We start from the raw sequence: 27008 nt of genomic DNA, 5'->3' as shown, positions 1-27008 counted from the left end.
TCTTAAGGGAATGTGTTTAGAGTTGCTCAGTCTTATTCTCTAGCTCAGAACCATCCCCACTGACCTCTTATCTTATTGAGATTCCTGAAATTACTTGTAAATGTAGCAGGAATAATTCAGTACTGGACTCCCATTAGTCAAGCACGATCCTTGCAGCAGTTAGAGATGCACTCAGTAACAACCCCTTGGGTGAATCCTTCAGTGAGCAGGGGAGGCGGGGGGGACCTGTGCTGCTAATGTAAATGTACCAGTTCTCTCATTGTTTCTGGACATCCATTCAGTCACACAGCAATGTGTTTTCTACCAACATTCAATGAGAGAGTTGGGGGTGGGGGTTGTCGTTTGCTCAGTCCTGAGAAAAGTCCACAGAGAAGGAAATGTATAGGTCCATAATTGAAGCCAGATTCTAATTTCCATGCATATTGTTTCTGTTGAAGTGCTCTCTAGTGGTGGAATATTAATATGTCTACATAATGAATGAATGCATTAAAGGAAGTTCATTACGCAAGTGTGGCACGGTCTACGTAAGAGCAGTTCACAAGGACTGCTCGTTTTGCAAAGGAAGGCACAAATTATCATTTGCCCATTGAATTATTTAAATGGTAATATAGATCTGAAATTTATGTAACCCAGATAAATTTCCTAGCAGACTGAAGTGAAGAACAAATTGAATGTAGTGTTTGCAGAATGAATTATGTACTTTATTTAAATGCCTGAAAGTACAGTTTCTTGCCAGTGACCCCAACACAGTGTAAACACAAGATCTGAAAAAAATAGCTTAGCTATCCAGCTGAAGTTTTCAAAACCAGCAGATTGAAAAGGCTAGTAGTTGGATTGAGTTCAAAAAGACATTTAGGCTGCAATCCTAGACCCACTTATCTGGTAGTAGGCCTCATTGAAATCAATGGGACTTATATCCCAGTAGGCAAGTACAGGATTGCGCTGTGAAAATACAATTTCTAAAACATTCAGGTGATGTCACAGAAGGGAGCACAGAAAAGAGGCTTTGTTCATGATTAGCTGCCATCAGTAATAAGGCAACATATTTCTAACGTTTCCAAATCAGTTCACATGCATTATCTTGGCTGTTATTCTGTCTTGATGGCATCAATTGGCAACTGGGTATGTGCGATGTGAAACGGTAGCCTCAGTTGCATGATAGCTTCAGTTCTGTAGACTCTGTATATCCATTTGATTTGACTGTACAAATCTGGGACCATTCTGCCGCCTGTGGCCATCAAACTCCAATGTATTATTGTATTATTTATTAAATTTATACTCTGCCCTTCCTCCTAAAGGAGCCCAGGGTGGCAAACGCACAAACAAGAAACAGCTAAAAACATCATAAAAGCTATTTCAATGCAGATGCAGACTGGGAAAATCTGTCCCTAAAAGGCTTGTTAGAAGAGGAAAGTAAGTTCCAGTAAGGCAAAAGAGTCTAATATTTAGCTGGGCACTACAGGCCCTATTCTGTGGGAAAGACCTCCTGATAAAATGGTGTCTGCAGGAGACCTTCACCTGCCAAGTGAAGGTATCTTGTTCCCAGAATGTGTAGGGCTTTTATACAACAAAAACAGCAGCTTGATGTTAAGGCTGGTAACTAATTGGCAGCCAGTGGAAAAACTGGAACTACCCACAGGACAGGATTCTATACTATATCAACATTGCCGAAATAACACCCCACATGGCCAAATAATATGCCCCTGAATGCATAAAGGTAAAGGTAAAGGGACCCCTGACCGTTAGGTCCAGTTGCGGACGACTCTGGGGTTGCAGCGCTCATCTCGCTTTATTGGCCAAGGGAGCCGGTGTACAGCTTCCGGGTCATGTGGCCAGCATGACTAAGCCACATCTGGCGAACCAGAGCAGCACATGGAAACCTTCCTGTTTACCTTCCCGCCGCAGCAGTACCTATTTATCTACTCGCACTTTGATGTGCTTTAGAACTGCTAGGTTGGCAGGAGCAGGGACCGAACAACAGGAGCTCACCCCATTGCGGGGATTCGAACCGCCGACCTTCTGATCGGCAAGCCCTAGGCTCTGTGGTTTAACCCACAGCACACCTGCGTCCTTCTCGGAATGCATACACTAGAATAAAGTGTGTATAAGGATGCATACATTGGCAAAAATAACATACAAAAATGCATTATACTAGGAGCAATTGTGAAGATTAGGATCAATTGGCACAAAATGCTTGTGATTTTCATCAGGACTTTTTTTTAAAAAAATGTGGAAAACAGAACGTCACACTGGAAAAATAAGGAACCCAAAAGTACCCGAATCAACAGATTTTCCCCATTCCTAGTTACAGGTATGCTTGGCAAGAAGGCTTCCATTTCCCAGGGCTCTAGATCAAAGCTACCACCCCCCTTGCCATTACATGGACATTGCATATAATACTGGAATGTGAATCAGAGATGCTGTATATAATTTGGAAAACGAGACCCAGTTTAAAGCTCAAGCTAGGCAGGTATACAAAGCTTCCTGGTTTGGAGATCATGACACCTAAATTTGGTTGCCATGTCTACTTGTTTAATAGCAGCATGCAAGGGATAGGGTACTCGTGGGCCACAGATACGTGGTGTGCAAATGCCGCACATCTCAGTGCCAGCAACTTGGGTTAGACGTGACAGTGTCCATATGGAACCCCTGTATGGGTAATGATTTATTTTTAAATGCCAAGCATCACATTTAAATTGGACCTGTGATGCATTTGAAGCTAGCAGAGCTCTATGTAAAAATGAGGACTGCAGCCAAAAGGAAGGTGGGGGAACAAATTAACCCAAAGTACAATTAAGGGGAGGACTGGGGCTCAGTGGTGGAGTGTCTGCCTTGCAAGCAAAAGGTCTGAAGTTCAACCCCTTTCATCTCCCCACTTAAATTCCTAGACATCTGCTGTCAATCAGTGTAGACCATATTGAGCAAGATGGACCAAAGGTCTGACTCAGTATAAGGCAGCTTCCTGTGTTCCTGTGCAATGAATAGTTCGGGCTGAACTGGTAATACTGTCAACTACTGAAGTAACGACTGGCTAAGGTAAGGTTAAAGACACACAGAGTAAGATATTGGATCGGAAATTGGATATTAAATAGAGCATGGGAGAGAAACCATTATTCTATACGTGGCTGCGTTCACACGGTGTCTTATTCCATTTCCTCAACGCTTTTGAAAGGGGAGCAAGAATCCTAGCTCCTTCCCCCAGCTCAGACATAGGAGGGCGCCTGCTTTGCATGAAGGAGGTCCAGGACTCAAAATCTCCTGAGATGGATCCATGCCAGAGAGTTCCTGCCAATCAAAGCAGGCAGGACTCTGGGCTAGATGAACCAATGGTCTGATTCGCTTTACGATAGCGTTGTATGTTCTTCTGTATGATTACTCTTCACCATGGGTAGGCAAACTAAGGCCAGGGGGCCAGACTTGAACCAATCGCCTTCTAAATCCAGCCAGCGGACGGTCAGGGAATCAGCATGTTTTTACATGAGTAGAATGTGTCCTTTTATTTAAAATGCATCTCTGGGTTATTTGTGGGGCATAGGAATTTGTTCATTTCCCCCCAAAATATAGTCTGGCCCCCCACAAGGTCTGAGGGACAGTGGACCGCCCCCCTGCTGAAAAAGTTTGCTGACCCCTGCTCTTCACAATCCCAGCAATGGCCACATGTAGTCCGGAGTTGATCTCATAGAGACCACAGTATGCATGAACTTGCCCTTTATTTGTTTCCTATTTCTTTTGCGGGGGACTTACGGTTAACAATTCTGCCTTTTTCATTTCAACCGTCAACAAATTTATATAGTAGTAAATCCCATTGATTTCAGCCTGAGCCTCAGAAACACAGAGCTAGCCTCCAAATATGTTTTCCAGGTATTGAAATAATAATAAAAAAGCAGCTCAAGTTGGGAATGAATTGGGGAAAGTCTTACTGGCAGATTGATGGAATGCCCTTATAGTTTGTGGTTTTGCTGTTTTATGTTGGTAACTTATTGTCCAGTTTGCTTTTCACTTCGTGCCCAATAAAGCTGTAGTAAGTGCTATCTTACTCATTGTTATTTGGTTCAACTGGACCTTTTTCTAAATGATCTGTACTTTGTTAATTTTAGATTGTCTATGGTTCAGTGTACCGTTTTATGGTTCAGTTTTTGGGTAGGCTATGCCCCAGAAGGGAATACATAAGTAATAACAGCAAATCTTGAAACTTTTTATGTCAAAGGATTGAGAACCTCAGGCCGAGGGCAAAATGTGGCCCTTTAGGCCTGTCTATCTGGCCCTTGAGACTCTCCAGAGGCCACACTCTCTCCCCCAGGCCAAATCCCTTACCAGCCATACCTCACACCCTCCTGCAGTGCTTTCTGCCTGGCTGGAATTTGCCCTTGAACTCTTCCTTACCTAGTCAAGTGCAGAGTAAACCCTATCACTATCACACATAAATCCACATTTTGTAAATATGGTACTTGACAAGGGCACTAAAAATGGCCTTTGTTGGGTTTGTTCAAAACCTACCCCCTTGGAAAGGGCTTCTCTTCAATCGTTTTACATTTATTTATCAAGGGGGAATTGGCTCACTATGTTTTTGAGCAGGGAGATGAGTCAAAAACCCAAGCCCTGACTTAAAACACATGTTGCTGCAGTCCTCCTCCAAGTTCTGATGTGAGATAAGCCATGGTGTGGCTTAGTGTGCTGTCTGAATCTGGAGTTTGTCTCCCCTAGACAAACTATGCAGTGTAAATTAAAGACCAACATGGATCACAGCTTGTGGTTTGTCTGGAGTGAGACAAACCATGGGCCTGGGTTTGGCCAGCATTCTAGGCAAAACTATGGTGTGACTCATAGCAGCAGCAGGAGGATCAGGAGAGGATCACAGTGCCCACAATCTCCTCTTTGATACCCTGCCTGCTCATTCATTTGCACTAAGCCATACTTGGGCTTACTGTTGCGCGCAAGCCAGTTCTTGGTCTCTATCAACTGATAAACCAATTGAAAATAAAAATGGAATCTTTCCTCTCAGTGCAAATACCAGCTGTGAGGACCCAACGGAGATCAGATCTGCTGAGGGGGCAAAGGGTTAAATTATCCACTGCCACCATGGCTTTTAAAAATCCATTCATGCAGTCACTTAATTGCATGGTTAATGTCACGTCTTGCTGAGCACTCCATCAAGGCTCCTCCAAACATTTGAAGCAGATGTGGTTGTTAGAGCCCTCTGTACACTGACCTTCCACTTGCACACTGTTTTCACAACTCCAGCCTGTGCCAATTACTGAAGGCTGCAACATGTTGTTCCAGCTGATTCTGAACTCCTCAGTCACCACAAATGTTTGGAAGTGGCACTGCAGGGGAGAAGCATCCCTTTGCTTAATGGGCAGAGCAGATCAAGAAGCTTTTCACCAAGGCTGCTTCATTCCAGCTGCTGAAATGGGAGTTAATCTTGACAAGCCTTCTCAGAGCAGAGTCGCACTGTTGGGCTGCTTGTACACTTAAGAAGCTCTCCCGCCTTTCCTGAAACAAGCCTCTATGTATGTAGGAGTCTTTCTCACTTTAATTATATTTCTAAAAATGAAGAAAAACTGAATTGGTCAGGATCCATGGAACGACTCAGATTCACATGAAAGACATGAGCTAGCTAGCCCAATGGAATGACTGGCTTTGTTTTCTTCTTGGAACACCTTGCGGCCACCTCCAGGTTTGGGGGGACCCAGACAAGGAATGAGCTCCCACTCCAGTGCCAACCCTCACCCTTTATTTTCCTCCTCTACGCCAGTGTGGTGTAGTGGTTAAGAGCGGTAGACTCGTAATCTGGTGAACCGGGTTCGCATCTCCGCTCCTCCACATGCAGCTGCTGGGTGACCTTGGGCTAATCACACTTCTCTGAAGTCTCTCAGCCCCACTCACCTCACAGAGTGTTTGTTGTGGGGGAGGAAGGGAAAGGAGAACGTTAGCCGCTTTGAGACTCCTTCAGGTAGTGATAAAGCGGGATATCAAATCCAAACTCTTCTTCTTCTCCTCCTTGCCATGGAGTAGCAGCAGCACTGGTGGAGTCTCCAGTCAGCAGCAGTGGGACTATCTGAGGCTACCCAGATTTGCTAACCCTGAAGCACGGGTCCTGCCAATGGTTTGCTTGGTCCTGCCAATGGTTTTCCCACAAGCATTTCATTGGCCGCTGTGATAACAGAATGTCAGACTAGATGGGCCATTGAGCTGATCCAGCAGGACACTCCTTATGTTCTTAAGGCTACTGTTCAAGGAAAACAAATCTAAAACTGCCTTGTGCTTACAGAACCACATCCATGGTTCTCTCAATCCTCCCCTCCCCAATCCTGGCCATTATCTCTATACCTTCGTCGTTTTAAGAGCACAATCAGTGTTACCATCCCACCCTTTATTTCTTCTTCTGCCAAGTTTAGAATGGCCCTGCTTTGCAATAAGGCATGCAAAGCTTTCTAGCGGCGTAGCCTACATCTTTATTACATCAAAACATACAGGTTGTGGAAGGTGCTCAAAATAGCTTTGCAAAACCCAGTTACTTCTTTAAGCATCACCCTGTAAGATTATTAGTTCTGGGAATCTAGAGGCCCAAGTCTCCTCCAAAGTTTATATGTTGCCCACAAACCATAGCAATATCCAATAGCGATGAGAACTCAATAGTTTCTCCTCCCATTACAGCTTTGTTATAACTTGTCCAGCTTCAGGGTCCATATATGCAATAAGGCTGCAGTTCTCTGCACACTTGCCTGGGAGGCAACCGCAATACAGTGGTACCTCAGGTTAAGTACTTAATTGGTTCCGGAGGTCTGTTCTTAACCTGAAACTGTTCTTAACCTGAAGCACCACTTTAGCTAATGGGGCCTCCTGCTGCCGCCACGCCGACAGAGCACGATTTCTGTTCTTATCCTGAAGCAAAGTTCTTAACCTGAAGCACTATTTCTGGGTTAGCAGAGTCTGTAACCTGAAGCGCATGTAACCTGAAGCGTATGTAACCTGAAGCGTATGTAACCAGAGGTACCACTGTAAACATAGATGGTCCAGTTTTTTAGTAGATATGCATAGGATTGCTCTGCAGCTGAGTGAGCAAATCTGTCCATTTCTGTTTCTTATTTGTTCCAACCCAAAGTTCCATTTGCCACTTTCTGCATCAGTTGGCAAACTTTTTTTTTAGTTCTCATGTAAATTTGTCAGCATTTATGTGCACATTTCTTCTAACATGAACATTTTTGTATGTGATTTTTTTCCTACTACACACATTTTTTTGCAAGCAATTCTCCCTGACACAATGCCTTTTTTTAATGCTACTTTCGCTAATGAATGCATTTTATATGCATGGCCATCACAAAATTCAGAGAAGTGTGAATTTCATAGAATAACTGTATTTCGGTTTGCTTATTGTCTCTAGAAGTGCCTGTCAGGTAGGTTTGCAGCAAAATGTGTCCCAAGAAACATTTGCCTACCCACCCACTTACCTAGCTGTAACACTCTCTCCTTTTGTTGGCATTTCTTTCATAGAACAATCTTTTATAAAGTTTTATAATTAGTTTTGTGCACGTGCTTTTGCAACTGGTCTCCTGGATAATTAGCGGTGTGTGTTCATGCAGAATACTCTAGGGGATACTGTATAGCTCCTCTAGCCCATTTGCATAGCACTGAAGTCTTCAGCTCTGTCTTAGCAAAGTCCAAAGATTGTCTGTCTGAGGCTTCTTAGTTTCCAATTAACCTGAGAAGCACCTTCCTTTGCTTTAGCTAGTGAACTAAGCATTTTAATTGTTAAGCCCCTTCCTTCCTTCCTTCCTTCCTTCCTTCCTTCCTTCCTTCTTTTCCTTCCTTCTCTTCATGACACAATGCAAGTAGACACACCAATGTGAACCAAAAAGCAAAAGCAAAATAATATTCAAAGCATGTAAACCAAAGAACCTTTGCACTTGAGACTTGAACCCCAGATTTATATCTGGTGTGAGGTCAGGTGAGTGTTTTACGCTTACTTGCTCCTCCACCGCCCCAGATAAAAGTCAGTGGAAGTCAGATTTATCTGTAAAGCTCACCTAAAGCAACATGGAAAGCTAATCCAGGCAAAACAGAGAATGTCAATGTGCTTGTGTCACTAACTTCCAGCAGCCAACTCAACAATCTTTTACCATGCATCTCTACCTTTGGCTGCAGTGGGATACATCTGAACATGACGCCATTCGGGAGCATCCATAGGCTGTAAGTTGATCTCCATGTGTAGTAAGGGGAGAATGCCTTGGAAGGTGAGGAGTGGGGAGCAGATATTTGACTGTGTCATTGGAGTAGAGGGAGGGATACAAGGAGGGTCAAGTGGGACTCGAATTGAGGAGGAGATTACATGTGAGTCAAGCAGCATCTCCATATATTGAGACTGGAGACCTTTCAGAGGTAGACGCTCCCCTTTTAGACACTCCAAAATACATCTGCTGGTGGATCCTTCACTCAGGGCAGCAACCTGAAGGAACCACCTCAAGGGCACAGAGAGAGTTAGCTGAGAGAGGTGAGGCCAGAAGGTTGTTGGAATGGGATATTTTGCCCAGTCTGGTGCCTCAACTAGGTCTGACTGCATAATATATCATGAGATGCTCAAGGCTTCAGTCATGTCTTATCTCATGAACGTGGAGATGGGTCCACTCACACTTTCTGCTACAATAGTGGCTCAAGTAGAGGTTCCAGACTGGCCCAGATGATGTGGAACTTGTTTGCCTTTCGTCTGAACAAAAGAGCCGGGTGATTTTTGCCTGTCGCTCTCATGGATATGATTTGTTTATGCTCTTGCATGGTTCTGCAGCACCTCCTTTGGTTATTGTCCCTGGTGGTTTAGGAAACTGTTGTTTTTCTCAAGAAAGCAAAACCCCAGTTGCCTGCTTTGTCTGCAGGAGAATCAATCCACCAGGCCTAGGCGAACTCTCTTTATTCTGCAGCACATCAGACTCTGCCTGTGTGGAAATTTCCATCTGTAACACTGAGCAGACACACTGACAGGTTAGAAAAGAAAAGGTGGATGCATGTCAGCAACAGTAGCGAGTTATTAAAGCTCACTTTGTGTATTGCACCAACGGCTCCCAGTTATTTATTTTGCTTCGGCTGCGAATGAGATATATATATAAATGTAATATAGTTTTACATTTTTTCTCATTTTACTGCTGCCAGCTTCCCCATTTCCCCTCAGAGCAAGGCTCTGGCTCACCATAAATCCTTTGTCAGAGGGAGTGAGCAGAGACACCGATCTTTTTCTCTCTTTTAAAATAAGTTACAGCAACTTTTTAAACCTCTCCAACTCAAACAAATGCCTGACAAAAGAGGCCCAAATTCTAATTTGGCTTCATACCACTCATATAGCCCCAGGTTAGTACAGATATATGGCTCTTTTCATCTTCAATAGTCTTTACAAACACTGACTAATTAATCCTCCCGGCATTCAGACTGAGTTGGATGTGCTGCTTCTACCACGTTTTATAAGGTTAGCTCTCCTACAGAGATCACTGAGGGAGTCGGTGGCAGGGCAGAATTTAAAGCATTCCATCTCCCAGTAATGTCGAAATAGCCGCTTGCTCCTGGGGGCTACCAGAACACACCCTTGGGTAATATATCTTGAGCTAATCACCACAGAGGCTTCCAGGCCGAATCACACCATTTGCCCATGGCTTTTTAGATTTCAAATTACGTTCCAACACCTTTTTTTGTACTTCCTCCACCTCAGATTTTTTTTGTGTGTGTCGTTGTTGTTTTTCCCCAGCCATTTCCAGAATATGCAGCCTGGTTGTTAAATGGGGCTATGTCCAGCCAGGAAGCGTTCTTCCAGTATCTAAAGAATTACAGTTGGTCCCCAGTTCATTTCTTTTCTTTTTTTAAATTATTTTTATTCAATTTCCAATATAAAATTTAAACATACATTTTCAATATTATCACAAATACAATTTTTGACTTCCTTCGACTCATCCGCAAATCTTCCGTTATCAAATCTTCTATCCGCAATTCTAAATTTAACATTGCCTTTTGTTTTAAATAAACTTACTCCCTTGTTCCCCTTTTTACAGTGTTTCTAATATTATTTCTTCACAAAGCTTCCTGTAAACCCACAAACGTTGTTTGCTCATCACATATGCTGGGTACCCAGTTCATTTCTTAGTAGACTTCAAGATGCTGTCTACTAGGATCTAGGAAGCTATAAGTTACTTGAGGCTGCGGTGTCTGAAGGAAGACTGCCTACTGCCACGGGTTTCCCTACCCACCAGCATTTTAGGGATAGGGCTGTTCTGATGGCATTTTTCTGCTTGCGTGTTGAGGTCCCCAGGGCCACCCCAAATAACTCACACATCACACAGAAATTTTCTTTAAGGTTTTTGGCATAATTTTGGCCACAACTTTATTAAAATACAAAAATGTGAGTGGTTGCTTAGGCATTGGTTGCAACTAGCTGCCCCCCAGTGGGGAACAGACTGACATTCCGCACGCCTGCGAAAGTCAGAAAAGGGGAATACACTTGGGGGTAGCAACGGAGCAAGGAAGCTGCCCTCACCCCAAATGCAACCAGGAGCTCATTGCTATGGCCCGAGCCCCCTTGACAGGGTTGGACAAAAGCAATAGTGAGCCCCTATATTCCTTTAATGGAATCCCTTGCAGCAGCAGCATTAGAGGGGCAGGCACAGCCAATCCATGCCCCCCAACCAACCAAACCATAAACCAATGCCTAACCCAACCTTACAAGTTGTGATGATTTGCTACGCAATAGGCAAAAACCATATGGCCCCAGCCAATCAGCCATATGGACAAATTTCCTACTGGGCCCCTGCCCCAAGAACAGACGACCCCATAACAGGCATAGCAAGGTCAAAGCGAACAACCCTAAATATAGGGGGGGGACGGGCAATCTGATGCACGGGGTGAAAAGAGGAAGCTCTATGCCTCGTGCAGGGAGTTTTAGCATTTCTGGCTGTCAATCAACAAATGGCAACATTAACTTCTTCCCAACAACAAGGGAAGCCCAATCACAACAGTGGCCAACGATCAATTAGCCCGCCCCACAACTTTGGAGTGTCCTGTCACCCCCACCGCAATACGTGCTCTCTATTGTGGCAATACCCTCCTTGAGAGAGAGATTTCCTCTCATCTTCTCAGCACTGAGTTGATGGCCTCATGCCTCTGAATACCAGTTGCTGGGAGCTGCAGGCTCTCAGCACTCATATTCTGCTTGTGGATTTTCCATGGGTACTTGGTAGGCTGTGAGAAAAGTGTGAAGGAAAACATGCTTTACCCTTTGTTATTGCTCCCCAACTTACCTTAAAAGCCCCTAGGATAGTGTACACATGAAACGCAAGCAACAAAAAGTATTGGATTGACCTTGCTGAGGAAGTCTGAGGATGTTTGCGTTTTTTCTTTTGCTCTTATGCTGATGCACTGATGGGTAAAGAGTTGTTGATTCAGTTCCCTGTATACTGCAGATACAATGTGATGGGCAAATGGTAGTGAACGAGCTAATAAGGTGGTGAATAGGCCTAGCAATAAAAGTCATTAAGGGATGCTGATATTTCAGGTGCAATGTACGAACATATATTCTTGTTGCTTGAAAGAATTGCATTGAAAGCCAATGCAATTCTGGGCTGCATCAATAGGAGTATAGCATCTAGATCAAGGGAAGTAATAGTGCCACTGTATTCTGCTCTGGTCAGACCTCACCTGGAGTACTGTGTCCAGTTCTGGGCACCACAATTCAAGAAGGACACTGACAAACTGGAACGTGTCCAGAGGAGGGCAACCAAAATGGTCAAAGGCCTGGAAATGATGCCTTATGAGGAACGGCTAAGGGAGCTGGGCATGTTTAGCCTGGAGAAGAGGAGGTTAAAGGGTGATATGATAGCCATGTTCAAATATATAAAAGGATGCCACATAGAGGAGGGAGAAAGGTTGTTTTCTGCTGCTCCAGAGAAGCGGACACGGAGCAATGGATCCAAACTACAAGAAAGAAGATTCCACCTAAACATTAGGAAGAACTTCCTGACAGTAAGAGCTGTTCGACAGTGGAATTTGCTGCCGAGGAGTGTGGTGGAGTCTCCTTCTTTGGAGGTCTTTAAGCAGAGGCTTGACAACCATATGTCAGGAGTGCTCTGATGGTGTTTCCTGCTTGGCAGGGGGTTGGACTCGATGGCCCTTGTGGTCTCTTCCAACTCTATGATTCTATGATTCTATGAAATACTTTCATTCATACAGTGCTATTTTTCTAGAAAAAGAGGTACTGAAACTCACCTTTGTTCTCTTAGAATGGTAATGGCGCCTACCCGAGAGGTGTCAGAAGTGAGTTCTTTTGAGTTCCAGCAAAAAAAAAAAAAGCTCTGCATTGATATTTGATAAGTATTAGTTAGCTTGAACCTGATTATAGAAGAGGTATAGAGGCCTTCACTAATTTTATACTATGCATATTAGAGGCAAGGAAGTTAAAGTATGTTTAAGTTTCAAGATTAACCTTTTTGCTTTTGTTTGTTGTTACTGTTACTATTGTTAATTTATTGTACTGGGATGACTTGTAATGTTGTTGGCTGACATGGAATGAACAATGTGAAAGTAGTTATGTAATTAGCCTGATGTATGCTGTTTGTAGGGACCACAGAACCTAGGACTTGCCGATCAGAAGGTCAGCGATTCGAATTCCCGTGACAGGGTGAACTCCCATTGCTTAGTCCCTGCTCCTGCCAACCTAGCAGTTCGAAAGCACATCAAAGTGCAAGTAGATAAATAGGTACCAGTCCAGCGGGAAGGTAAACGGCATTTCCGTGTGCTGCTCTGGTTCACCAGAAGCGGCTTAGTCATGCTGGCCAGATGACCCGGAGGCCAGTAAAGCGAGATGAGCGCCGCAACCCCAGAGTCGTCCGTGACTGGACCTAATAGTCAGGGGTCCCTTTACCTTTTATGCTGTTTGTAAAAGGTACATAAACTGTGTGGATCCTGTGATCGTTGCAGTACCCATCACTTAACGGGACTGTCCTTTACTGCAGTGAAGTTAGTTAAAGGGTATTGTCTTCCTGGAATCTTGTTTGCGTTTCTTATTCTATTCCCTGCCTGAGAGGAACCTGAGGGATGGTTTTGGCCACTTCCTTGACTACGGGAGGCTGAACTAGAGGGGTCATTGTCCTGATCCAGAAAGCTCTTCTTAGGTTCTTAAGTGGTTTGAGGACAACACTGGAGGAGGAGTTTAGTTATATCTCAAAGCATCACAGTATTTCTTCACCTGTACCTTTGTGTTGGCTTGAGATTATCAGATGAAATGAAGCACAGAAACACAGGTAGGGCTAAACCAGAGCTTCTGAAAAGACAGAGCAGTTTCAATTAAGGCAGATTGTGGCCATTGGATGTAGCACGCAGCATCCACCAAAACTTGTCTTTACTTTTAAAGAAACAAATTTCTAACTCCTCTAGCTTGAAAAGAAGTGGACCATTTTCTGGTGACATCTCCAGAGCTTAGAGGCTCACTGGCAGAGCTAATCTGGTGCTCCTGCCACAGTATCTTCACCAGGTCATCCTCCCTGCGACTTTGCTTCTCCATTCTGGCAAGAGGCAGTGACTCAACTCCCTGGAGGCCGGGTGAGCCCTGCTGCACCCACCGTGCCACCTGCAACCAGTACCAAGTTATCACTTCAATAATAGCCACCTGTGTCCATCCACATAGCTGGATGGCTGGAAAGTTGGTTTCAGGGTTGCCTCCAGTCTGCGAGGGCCCTGAGCACAGTGTCCACCTGCTGATGGGGCCCTTCCTCTAGTGGGCTTCCTGGAAGCAGTACAGGAAGGAGCAGGCAGTAGCAGGTGGCTGGGTATCACAACAATGTCCAGGAATGATGCCACTCCAGGGGCACTGTCTGAAATCAGAATGGCAGCTAGACTCAGCCACCTGGTGTGGCTTGGAATGCTGGGCCAGAGGGGGTAGAATCAAGGAGGAGCCAAAACAGGCATCAGTTTTGGCAACTGGCATCAGCTGGCAACTGCCCAAGACTGGCAGCTGCTGGTGCTGGTGCTGGTTCTGGTTTAGTGGACCTGAAGAACTGTTTTCTCACACTTCTGCACCAGCAATTAATAATAATAATAATAATAATAATAATAATAATAATAATAATAATAATAATAATAATTTATATCCCGCCCTCCCCAGCCAAAGCCAGGCTCAGAGCAGCTAACAACAGTAAAAATAGCACAATTTACATAAAATCACAATCAATTAATTAAAATACATTCTAAAATCAGTTCAGAACCAAATTAATGGCAACCATTGGGCTAGAGTTCTATGAAGATTACAGAAGGAGAGAAGGGGTCAGACTGTGCCTTGGCCAAAGGCCTGGTGGAACAGCTCTGTCTTGCATGCCCTGCAGAAAGATGTCAAGTCCCGCAGGGCCCTAGTCTCTTGTGACAGAGCGTTCCACCAGATCAGGGCCACGGCCGGAAAAGCCCTGGCTCTGGTTGAGGCCAGCCTAACCTCCCTGTGGCCCGGGATCTCCAAGATACTTTTATTTGAAGACCGTTAGGTCCTCAGTGGGACATACTAGGAGAGGCAGTCCCATAGGTACAAGGGTCCTACTCGACCCTTGGCAAGATGATACAGAAAGCCAGCTTATCAAGCCATTCCATACCCACCACAGTAAGTCCGAGGAGAAACTTCATCAATAGAAATCAGAGGACAGATATGGGAAGAGCACCTTACTCCACATTTTAATTAGACTTCTGCATCTGATGAGAGGTAAAATTCTCCTTATCCTTTGCAGGAGGGCTGAAGAAGACTCATTTACACAAAGCACAGATGAGGCAGTGAAATTGTGCCTGGACTGAAGCGTTGCAGACAGCACTTGTTGGGCTCATGTGTTTGATGTTCTCCTCCATGTAATAAATAAACTAAATTAAAATTCCTACTGCATATACAGAAGTTACCTGTCAGTGAGACGGCTAGGCTTGTAAATTTGTAGATTTGGGGAGAAATTGTTAAACATGGAAATGCAAAATCTTGGGTGGGGAACCTGTGGCTCGGCACCTGTTGTTGAACTCCAATTCCCATCATCCCTGACTATTGGCCATGCTGGATGGGGATGATGGGAGTTGCAGTACAGCAACACCAAGAGGGCCAACGATTCCCCATCCTTGTATTCAATAATGTGATTTGCACCACTTGCAGTCTGAAGTGATGCAGTCCAGGAACAGTCTAGCTATGTCTTCTGCTGCTGCTTTGAACTAAACCAGGAATATATCTTAGAAAGAGGCCACATGCACCCTGTGATAAATTACTATTTGATAAATGGATATCTGCATCCACCTATAATCAATCGGAAATGCACCGTTTCCATATATTGACTACAGGAAATTTTACTGTGTGGCAGTGCCAGCCTTTCCAGTGCCATTCTTCATGTAGTAAGGTAGCTATGAGGCATACTCTAGTTCATATATTTTATATTAACTGCTGGCTGGTGATTTTCCAGGGAGCAGAGAGCTACAAATTTCAAATGGAATTTTGGTTTCCCTCATTTGCCTGTGGACTAAAACTTAACCAGTTTTCAAGGGCATACTTCACAGGAATACTTCTGCAAAATAATATTCTCTCAAACTCAGTATTTCCAAGAAAGAATTCAATATTTAGAAGCGAGGGATCTATTTTGTATATATTTGGCCAAGCCTCCAAGTCCCTCATAAAATTATACAGCAGGTCACACTGTGTTTTGAAATAGGCATTGATTGATTTTTCTGTACATCTTGGCTAAATCAAAGAGATAGGCTGAAATAATTTGAAATGCATAAGGAGAAAGAGGAGCTTTGGTTTGCATTTGGAGCACAGATTCAGGGGGATGCGTAGGATGGTTGTGCCAAATATTCTCTCATTTTTATATTCACTTTGAAAGTAGCATATTTGATTCTCTCTCTCTCTCTCTCTCTCTCTCTCTCTCTCTCACACACACACACACACACACACACACACACACCATCTTACTTTGTCAACTCTTCCCATTTATTTAGCATTGTGTGATATCCAATCTCCTCCCTTCAGACCTCATTGCTCTCAGTAACAAATGTCCCACTCATAACAAATGATGGAGGCTAGTCCATGAGGGCAAATGGGGCACTTCCCTACCAACCTTCGTCTATCTTCAGCCAATCCTGCCTGTCTGTCCCCCCACAACCAGCCAGGGGGTGTCTCTGCCTGCCATTGGCACTGGCTCAACATATTGTTGGTCTTCCTGCCCTACCAGTTCCAGTAGGCTCTACTTGCCTGCAGGGAAGATCTGCATGCATAAGCAGATATGTGATGCTTGTAAATGGCCTTACACACACATTGGATACTTCAGATGTTCATCACATGGACATCCCTGCCCAAGTCGTAGTAATGTTCACCTGAGCCTTGGTGAACAGGTTGGATGATGGCTGCAGCAAATAGGAGCCAGAAGCAAGCCTTTTGTGTTTTATCTTTTACTTTCTCTAAAGTAAATAGAGCATATGGAAAAATTACTTGAATTTCATACAAGGTGTCACAGAAGCAACTTACATCCAATCCGTTATTAAAATGGAACTCTTTGCCAATTAAGGGTGTTTAAGATCCAAGCCCATACATACTGCTGGTTACTAAGGCATTTCATGTGGTGATAATATTCTGAGATGCCAAAGAGATAGAGAAGGTCATAGGCAGCTGCTTTATTTTTATTTGTTCCTCACGCCATGGCATGGTTCCCTGGGCAATGTCCAATTAATAGCTTAACACGCTTTATAAAAGGCAGAGATACACTAAAAAAAAAATAACATCATAAAATCCAAAAACAGCACAGATAAACAAGCTAACTGCAACCCCCCTCGAATTCATGCGGTCACGTGGGCAGCTGAAAAAAATCTCATAGGAGCTGGAAACCTATTAGCAAAGAGCAGCACAGCCAGAATAAAAGCAGAGACAAAATACCAAGTCAAACCATTGGTCTTCCTTGCTTAGCTCTCTCAGCACTGAATGCCAGAAGTTCTCCAGGGAAATTTAGACAGGAGGCTTACCTGGAGACACATGGGGTTGAACCCAAGGCCTTCGGCACATGCTTTGCTACTGAGCTCGATGGACGTTTCAGCTGTAGATATTTCAAAACCTTTACCTGCCAACAGCATCTTTTTAAAGGGTTGTTCTAGCCCAGGTGGCCTCAGGTGAGCCTTCATTCTATGACTGAGGAAAAGTGAGTCCTGATAAGCTGGCAGGAAAGACTTTCTCATGCGCAGGGACCAACCTATTACACCCTTAGGAAATAAGAAATCTATAATATTGTTCTTAGGTAACTTCTTTATTTGTACAATAGTTTCCTTAGATAAATTGCAATATCATGAGTCACAACAGAAAATTGTGGAAATCATGGGAAACTGTGGTTGATTATGGGGTTGTTGTTGCCACTGATGATGTGTTTTATTTGTACGTTGCCATTGGATACACAATATTTTACAGACAAATGTAACTAAATAGCATCTCTGCCCCAGGGAGATAACAATCTAAACCATCTAAATATCAATAGAAGAGGCAAGGAAAGAATATTGGGAAAGCAGTTACATAGAGGAGGGAGAAAGGTTGTTTTCTGCTGCTCCAGAGAAGCGGACACGGAGCAATGGATCCAAACTACAAGAAAGAAGATTCCACCTAAACATTAGGAAGAACTTCCTGACAGTAAGAGCTGTTTGACAGTGGAATTTGCTGCCAAGGAGTGTGGTGGAGTCTCCTACTTTGGAGGTCTTTAAGCAGAGGCTTGACAACCATATGTCAGGAGTGCTCTGATGGTGTTTCCTGCTTGGCAGGGGGTTGGACTCGATGGCCCTTGTGGTCTCTTCCAACTCTACGATTCTATGATTCTATGATTCTATGATTCTATATACCTAGACTTCATTGCTATCTGTGAGGACTAAAGATACAAGTTATTTATGACTGTCCTAGGTAGCAATGAAGTTAGAACACTTATTCCGCCACATCACAAACAGAACTTTTGGTAGCCGGTTTTACAGTAACCCCTTTGTCCTCATTTGAAATTATGTACATTTCCCATCCTGTATTTAAAACCAGCATAAAGAGTCCAACTTGCCCAATGTCAACTGCCAACAAGTGTTGCAGGTGTGTGATTCATTGCACCCTAGGTGTACAGGTCTTCCTCCTTCCATCCCTTCTTCTCCATCATGGGTTTGTATATGCACATTATGCATTTGTGCACATATGAAATCTGCCATCATTGACACAGCCAAATATGCAGCCTGACCGTACTCCTGTTTATTTGGAAATCAGACCCACAGAACTCAGCACCCTTAAATGATTACACAAGATCTGCAGGCAAGCATTTGGGACCACTTTTGACCATACGGTCACAGTTTCTCCAGTGGTTATATGCCCACCCAAATAATAGTCTGTGAATCAGAAGAGGCTTGCTTGCATATCCACCAGCTTGCTGTATCGGGTTATTTTTCTGGTGCCTGTCCTGAGCGCGGCAGCTTTATTAGCCACCGTTAGTCATCTCCCACTGGTTGAGCTAACTAGATTTTAACAGATTCCTTAGAACCTTCCACTCTCACCCCCCACTCCCTCTCCCTTTCCTTCGCTCCGCAGGGAAGCTGTAATAATTACAGGCATATAAAAAGGATTGTGTGTCTGTGGCCAGCCTGCTTTAGTGTGTGGTGATATAAGAAAGGAGACTAGGAGCTGCACTGGAGGGGGGAAGAGAGAGAGAGAGAGAGAGGCTGCCTGGATGTGTGTTTTAGTGGATGATTAAATCTGGGGAGGCTGATCCCCTTTCATGCTGAGGATGTTGTGAGCTGCAGGAACGCCTCTCCCTGCCAGCCTGCACTAGGATGATAATCAGTCACTATGAAAACTCATTAGCCTCCACAGCAATGAGTCCTCCACTGCTCAAGCTTGGTGCTGTCCTTAGTACCATGGCAATGATTTCTAACTGGATGTCCCAAACGCTCCCATCACTGGTAGGACTAAACACCACCAGGCTGTCCACTTCCAATACTCTAGTAAGTAACTGCAATCTCTTGAAAGGCTTCGTTTGGAGGAGGGCTAGGGAGGGGGAAGAGACATTCAGCAATTTCTTTTTCTTTTTTAAGAGACTGGGAAGTCCTTCTTCGTAAAGTTTTTCATCTCCTTTTTAAATCTGTTTTAAGTAGGAAACCTCCCCAGACTCTTAATTGATGTCTGTTGCCAGCTGGACCCTAGAACCTCAGAACATCTGGAAAGGATCTTTGCAGGAGAAGGTTTTGAAGTGGGCTTGTTGAATACTTGTTTAAAACCCTGGGCATTGTATGCAATATGCAAGATGTTTCTAGATGTTGAGTTTTAGGTTGTTTTCATGTGCAGGATTATTATTATTCCAAAAACAAACAAAAAAATCTTGTCGTGGTTATGTGAAGTAAAATAGATTAGACTGTCAGAGTTGTTTATTTTTATGTTTATTTTATTGTAAAAACTATCATATGCAGCAGAGCAGAATAATTTCTCCCTCCTCACCCCCTTCCTGCTTCTGCCAGGTTTCAATGCAGCATGAAAATATCACAAAATAATATTTTTAAAGCAGGAGTTTTACCGGTTGGCCAGAAAACAAACACATACTTGCAAGAAATTCGGTGAGGAGAGAATGCCAATTCTTATTCCCAGCTTACCAGCTATTGATGTTCTGCTACTTTTCCTTATGGATTTAATCTCCCGTTTATGACTACTTGCAGTTCATATATGATGCATGCCAGGAAATTTTGTTCCAGCATAAGAGCAGCCAGTTCAAAATTGCTTTTATCTGTCTCGTTCTGTGGTCTTAATATTGGCTTAATAGCTTGGTGGAAGGGGCGAACCCTGGGTTCTTTGCCATCTCATTTGATGAAAGAGGAGCTAATGAAAGTTTGAAGAGAGGGCACTTAAACTAAATATCTGTGAGGAATCATTCCTCCATACCTGTGCTAACATGCAGTGTAATTGCAATCAAATATCAGGGCAAGAACAGCTTGGGGCTAAATTTCACTTAAAAACTAAAAGATGTGATTAATTTACTGATCGATGTTGAATTTGCCAAAAGCCTGTGAACAGAGGAAGATAATTATAGTAGTTAGCTTCCAGTGCTGTTCATTTAGACTCCTTGTTTTGCTATTTTTAAAGACCTTCTAATGTAGCCCTATTGATTTCAGGGAGACTGTGGGTAGAAGGGAGACAATTCTGATTATTTTCAAGAAATACAACTGAATTATCGCCCACCTTTGTACCTACTGGGGCTCTGGGAAGATGCGAGTTTATTTGAACCGTACACCCAGTTTGACTTACTAAACTTGATGGATCAGCTCTTCACCTAAGGTAAACTAGTGTATGTAGCTCTTTAGACCTCAAATGAGCTGTATCGAGTTAAGGATTGAGGCTATACATTGTCTGTGTGTGTGTCCTTATGTTTGACTGCAGTAAGATGAAAAAAACTAATTGGGTTTAGTTAAGGTTACAGCTAGAAGGACAGGAACAAAGTCACTGTTTCTCTCGGTTATATGTTGAATGAATATAAGATTATTATTTTTTGCAAATTTGGAAAACCTGTGTGGTGTAAAGGATACGCTGGAAAACAGAGGGTATCTGAGTTCAAATTCTTTCTTAGCCACCAAAGTAACTGGCTGGCCTTGAACCAATCTCAGCCCAACCAGCCTTGCAAGGTTGATGTGATATGCGTTGTCCAAACATATTTGAGGATGGGTGACTGTTAGATAGATTAATAGATCCAGATGATTTATCAGGGTTCCTCCCCCCCCCCCAAAAAAAAGAAACTGGGAGACATGGAAGAGGGTAGAACCTACAATAAATTAGCTTTAATATATGATTTGTCTTCATTTCAAAATTTACAATTTTTGGAATTTGATCCAAGAGCAGGCCTTCAAGTATAACTGCCTTGTTGCCAGACCCTGAAAGCGGTGGTACCATCAGGAAAGGAGTTGGGGGCAGAAATTCAACAGTATGAGCACAGAGGGCCACAGAGCACAGCAGGTTGGCTTTTGAAGTAAGTCTAGCAAAACTCCTTCCTCTTTAAAGAGAGGGTGGCTGTGTGAGATCATGTAAAGTAAGCAAAGTGATATACCTTGCCATCTAAAGGGACCATTAAGTTGAGTCTAAAATGTCCTACTGTGTACCACTGTATGAGAGGACTCCTGTGATGAATCTAAGAGACAAATGTAGAGATAGAAGTCAGGACAACCTGATCAGAACCTGGGCCAATATACTTTAGAGTAGGCTGGTGAGTTTCCATTCCCCAGATAGAAACAAAGTTTGGATCCCAGCCCTTAGTCACTCCTTTCTCACTCTCTTCTTTTTTCTTTCCTTCTTTCTTCAGCGGCTTGTATTTGATTGTGTGTGTGTGTGTAGGGTGTCCAGCACACAATATTTCCAGATATCACACATCCTGTGAATTATTTGTACCGCTCTGTCCTAAACCTTCTGACCCAAGAAATAATCTGTGCTCACAACTAGCATTTGTTCGGCACATTCCAACGCACTTCGCCTCCATCCTTTCAGCAATCCCTACAGAAGCAGCCCCTACAACAGTAATGTAATCCTCATACTTCAGGGGAATGATAAGGAAATAATAGCATGTCTGTCTTACTGTGGACCAGTTAGCAATATGTTCTCTGTATGTAGAAGGCACTGGGTGGTGATTATGAATCCACCATAGATAAGCTCGAAGTAAACTATCAAATGTGAAGCGGGGAGTTGTCTTTTTATGAAGCTTGGTACCTTTTCAGATATTTTGCTGCACATACTGTATCATAAAGGAAGAGCAGTAAATCCACTTTCCCTTATTATTTCCCCAACTGGGCTGGAGAAATATTCTCTTTTTTCCTTTTTTCAGTTGCTGCTTTTATTGAACTTGATGGAATTTGATGCCCCATCCCCACCCCCAAAAAACCTGGCCAGTATACATTGAGTGGCCAGTCTTCTATTGAAGCAAATGAGGCTGTTTCAATAGAAATTTTGCATTCATTTTTGTCATCCCTCCCGCTTTCAATTCAGTGGAACCTGTGCAGGAAATTTTTCCACTTAGAGATCTGAACTCCAGCAATTGCAACTAAAAACATGTTACCGTGATATCGTCAGACAATGAGAAACATAAACAGCTTGGCTGGAGTACAGCTATTCCGCAACTATGTACATTGGCATCTATATTACGAACATGCAAACATATAGAATGTACTCACATATTCACTATTTGAATAGATGAACGTATAACCCTTGCACCATTTCATCCATGAATCATAACTTGTGAAATGCTCTCCCCAGGGAGGTTTGCTTGGCGCCTTCATTATATACACACACAGCTTTATTACGGTCCATAGGCCCATTATAAATCTTTAGGCACCAGGCAAAAATGTTCCTCTTTAACCAGGCCTTGGGTTGACTGACATTCAATGCCCTTTTTAAAATGTGTTGCAGGGGGTTATTGGGTTGTTCTTATTTTTATTTTTATTTTGATTGTGTGTTTTGTGTTTTTATATTGCAAGTTTATCCTGTGAGTATAGGGCAGTATACAAATTTTAATTTAATAACCATGACAACAACTTGATATATAATTAGCAGTGAGATTGCTTTACATGCATTCTGAATTGTACTCATGTTTCAGATAAATAATAAAGCTCTCAAATTGTTCTCGGCTTCTTGTCCTTCTCACTTCCATTTCAGTGAGTTTTGATACTGCATTCTGCTTTATTAATCCATTGTACCAGCAACCCCAAACCCCTTCAAACAAAGGCAAAGTAACTTCGTTTGCCCCCATTCATCTCATGTTGCCCTCATCTCAACTCTCTTCCCCTCCGTCTGCTAGTTTGTTTCCCTTGTCTCTCTTCCCCCACTTCCCTCTGAAGTTTGTCTTTCATGCCCCACTTCTCAGTCTTCCTTTAGTTCCTGGCAAAGCATCAAGGGCATGGACATAAACATAACAGTCATCACCATAATATCTACATATACATGGCAGTCTTTCTGTCTTCTTTCAGATCTTTCTTCAAAACCTGCCTGTTTTGGTGCAACCCCTTCATTTTATGTCATCTCTAAAGATAATGTCAAAGTCTGTCATATCTGGGACCTGCAGTTTCATAAATATCATCTCAGAAGAGAAGTGAGATTGCAAGCTCCAGATCTGGCTGAAATCTAAGCCTGAGAAGAATACCCAGCCCTGATCTCCATCCTCCTCCACCTTATCCTGATAACCAAAACACTCTTCCCCCATCCTGCCTTAAAGACATAGTGGTTGGCAGCAGCATAGCATCATCACATGAAGAGAGCAGGGAAAGGGAAACAAGTTCCTCCATCCTTTCCCTGATGTCCTGGCACTTGGTGTATCCTCCACAACTCCCACAACTAGCTGTTAATGTCTTTAAGGGGGAGGAAGAAGTTGTTTGGAAGGTCTCAGCTGGCAGAGAGGGCATTTCTGGAGATTTGAGAGGGCTGGCAAGAGGGAATGGTATTCTCCTTTTCGAAATGTTGGATTCGCTCAGGAAATAAGCCTAGTTCAGAAATAACTTGGCTCTGTTCCAAGGTAACCCAACATGAACTTGCATGGGGAGGAAGCTCACCCATTTGTTCTCATTCATCACTTACTACCTTTAGCAGTTCTTACTCTACCACTGTAGTTTTTCCAGCTGCTAATTTTTAGAATGCAATCTATTCGGGGGCAGGGACCTACTTGTTCGTAACTCTTGTTTCCTTCCCTGTTTCCTGCAGTGTGTCCAGCCTTAAAGATTTGCAGGAATCCTTTTTCCTTTGCATGAAGAGAGATTTCCCCCAGCTTCCTTGATTTTTCTCAGACCAGCTAGCAGCGAACCTGCATTTGCAGGAGACACACTGGTGGCTTTTGTTAGTTTTTGTTAGGTGTGGTGATGACGGCAGCTAGCTCAGCATTGTCTACCCAGACTGGCAGCAGTTCCGCAGGGTTTCAGGCAGTCCCACCTGGACATGCCAGGTATTCAACCTGAATCTCTTCTGAATGCAGACAAGATGCTCTGCCATTGAGCCATGGCTCTTTGATGCAAAGCAAGTGCATCAACGCTTTTTGAAAATGAAAATCCAGCTTTACCTGTTTGTTGCTGTGCCATTTCTCCTAGGAACAACAGCCCTTCTAAAATCACAAAAGATGCTGGAAATAATAAAGGAAAAACAGAAGGCACAAGAGCACTGTGGCCTAAATATAGCCTAATATCATCAATCATTTAAGCCTGGGTAGCCAATCACAATGCCCTTCCACTGTGCCTAAGGAATTTGCTTTGTGCTAAATATGCATCAGATGAACAGGAAGTTATTTTAAAAAAATGTCTTGTAGTGATTACTTTTAGAATAGCACTAGTTCAGCATGCAACATGCTGAGGACTCTTCCAGCACATCATATCTCATGCATAATATGCTTGATGTCCTTCGGGTTTAGGGAAGGTTTTGAGAATCCATCCTTCTTCTCATCCTATTTATTGTCTCCCTCACTGTCCAAATGTAGATTGTCATACTTTCAGGGAAAGGAACTTTCCCATTCTGCTTATGTTATCCTGTTCAGCATTATTATTATTATTATTATTATTATTATTATTATTACTACTACTACTACTACTACTACTACTACTACTACAGTGGTACCTCAGGTTAAGTACTTAATTCGTTCCGAAGGTCCATACTTAACCTGAAACTGTTCTTAACCCGAAGCACCACTTTAGCTAATGGGGCCTCCTGCTGCTGCTGCACCACCGGAGCACGATTTCTGTTCTCATCCTGAAGCAAAGTTCTTAACCTGAAGCACTATTTCTGGGTTAGCCGAGTCTGTAACCTGAAGCGTATGTAACCTGAGGTACCACTGTACTATTATGCCACCCTTCTGACTGTTGCCCCAGCCACTCTGGGCAGCGTCCAACAAATTAACACACAGCAAGACATCAAATTATTGAAAACTTCCCTCTACAGGGCTGCCTTCAGATGTCTTCTAAAAGTTGTTTATTTCCTTAACATCTGATAGGAGGGTGTTCCACAGAGCAGGCACAACTGCTGAGGAGGCCCTCTTCCTGGTTCCCTGTCACCTCACTTTTTGCAGTGAGGAAACTGCCAGAAGGCCCCCAGAGCTGGATCTCAGTATCTGGGCTGAACGATGGGGGTGGAGACACTCCAGTAGCTATATAGATGACCCTATATAATAAGAAAGCTGCAATCCTATACACACTTAGGAGGCAATCTAAACCCAAGGTTCTCTGAGGAATAAGTGAGTTAGAATGTAGTGAATCTCTGGTTCAGTGTAAGGCCACCCCCCCCCAACCCTGGTTCATCTGAAGCTAGCTCAGCTGAGGCTTGTATTAGTCCCCCCCCCCCAAAAAAAAGAGGCATCTGCAGTGTGACAGGCATCAGACTGGGGGCAGGGACACACTTATGCTGGATCCTAATTCCTAGCTCAATCGCATGACCTGATAATCCAGCAAAATGGGTGGCATAAGTCAAATTCTATTTTAGTTTTCCCTCTGCTGGCCTTCCACCAGCTCAGTTAGCAAGAGCCTCATATCTGAATGGAGTTTGGTTCTGGTGTACTTTATGCTGTCGTATCTTAAGCCACTTTAAATCACGCCAGCTTCCCAACGTTCGGATTGCTCCATAAACTGGGAATTAGTCTCTCTGACCTCAGTGGAACTTACTTCTGAATAGACTTGTATAGGATTGTGAGTATTAGTTTTGGAGTGAATAAACATCATCACAGTATGTTCTTTGATTTGTATGTGATATGTAGCTGTCCTATCTCTTAGCCTCATCTGTACAATAATGGTGACCCAGTTTCCAAATGTGGAACTGAGGCCAAAAGATGCCCAACTGAGTCTAAAACTGAGCAAGAATTTTTACCCATAGTTCCTGGGTCCAAAGCTGTTGCTTAGCAAGAATAAGTCTAGCATGGACCTGTGAGAATGCGTCCCCCCTTTTTAGCTTTTCAGTAACTTTACATCTGCAGTTGAGTTTGTTACTCACCCTCAAACTGTTTGCTTATTCGTTCTGTGCGGGAACCAGCACCACAGCTCCCCAGCCCGTGCCTCAGATGTGCCAATGCCACAGCAAGCTTGTGATCCATTACTGAGTCATTATTATAAAATATAAACTGCCTTAAGTGCTTTGGCAGCAAGGTGGTAGATAAGTGTCATAAATAAATAAGCAACCCACATTTTAATAGCTCGGGGAATGGCGCAAATGTGAGTGAGACATGGATACAACATGAGCATATGTTGGGATTGGTCACAAATTCGTGTTTATCACCTGATTGATCATCCCTTGATTACTCAGCAGTCGAGCTGGGGAGGAGGCAGAGCCCAGTTGCAGAACACAAGCTCTGCCTGAAGAAGGCCCACATATCAATATCTGGCACCTAATAATAATAATAATAATAATAATAATAATAATAATAATAATAAATATTTTTAATACCCTGCCCACCTGGCTGGGTTTCCCCAGCCACTCTGGGTGGCTTCAGGCAGCTGAGTGGCACAGTCCCCCTTTCAGCTGCTGCTAGTCAGAGTACATGGGTCTTGCAGCCGATTCCTTTTTCTCGGGTAAAATTTCATTTATGGCGGCCTTCCACCGGCTTGAGAAAGTTCCTGCCTTTACTGCTTCCCTATAGTTAAAGCTATGCTTTTCCCAGTAGTGATGTATGGAAGTGAGAGCTGGACCATAAAGAAGGCTGATCGCCGAAGAATTGATGCTTTTGAATTATGGTGCTGGAGGAGACTCTTGAGAGGCCCATGGACTGCAAGAAGATCAAACCTATCCATTCTTAAGGAAATCAGCCCTGAGTGCTCACTGGAAGGACAGATCCTGAAGCTGAGGCTCCAGTACTTTGGCCACCTCATGAGAAGAGAAGACTCCCTGGAAAAGACCCTGATGCTGGGAAAGATGGAAGGCACAAGGAGAAGGGGACAACAGAGGGCGAGATGGTTGGACAGTGTTCTCGAAGCTACCAGCATGAGTTTGACCAAACTGCGGGAGGCAGTGGAAGACAGGAGTGCCTGGCATGCTCTGGTCCATG

General features: G+C 43.5%; 1 protein-coding gene across 3 annotated transcripts in view; it reads left to right on the top strand.

Annotated features, from left to right (window-relative positions):
• The window catches only part of OLFM3 (olfactomedin 3), a 166427-nt gene that overhangs the window by 93170 nt on the left and 46249 nt on the right, over nucleotides 1-27008 (top strand). The window contains exon 1 of one of the 3 annotated variants that reach the window (XM_081195038.1): nucleotides 18632-18981. The exons of 1 other annotated variant lie outside the window; for it this stretch is intronic. In XM_081195038.1, the coding sequence (XP_081051164.1) occupies nucleotides 18811-18981 (171 nt within the window). In that variant the 5' untranslated portion in view covers nucleotides 18632-18810. Of the gene's footprint in view, nucleotides 1-18631; nucleotides 18982-20162; nucleotides 20303-27008 lie in introns of those variants that run through there. One more of the 3 variants, XM_081195040.1, reaches the window with a different exon arrangement.

Source organism: Podarcis bocagei (assembly GCF_964188305.1).
Source record: "Podarcis bocagei genome assembly, chromosome: 5".
NCBI classification, from domain to species: domain Eukaryota; kingdom Metazoa; phylum Chordata; class Lepidosauria; order Squamata; family Lacertidae; genus Podarcis; species Podarcis bocagei.
This window is presented reverse-complemented; position numbering and strand designations above follow the sequence as displayed.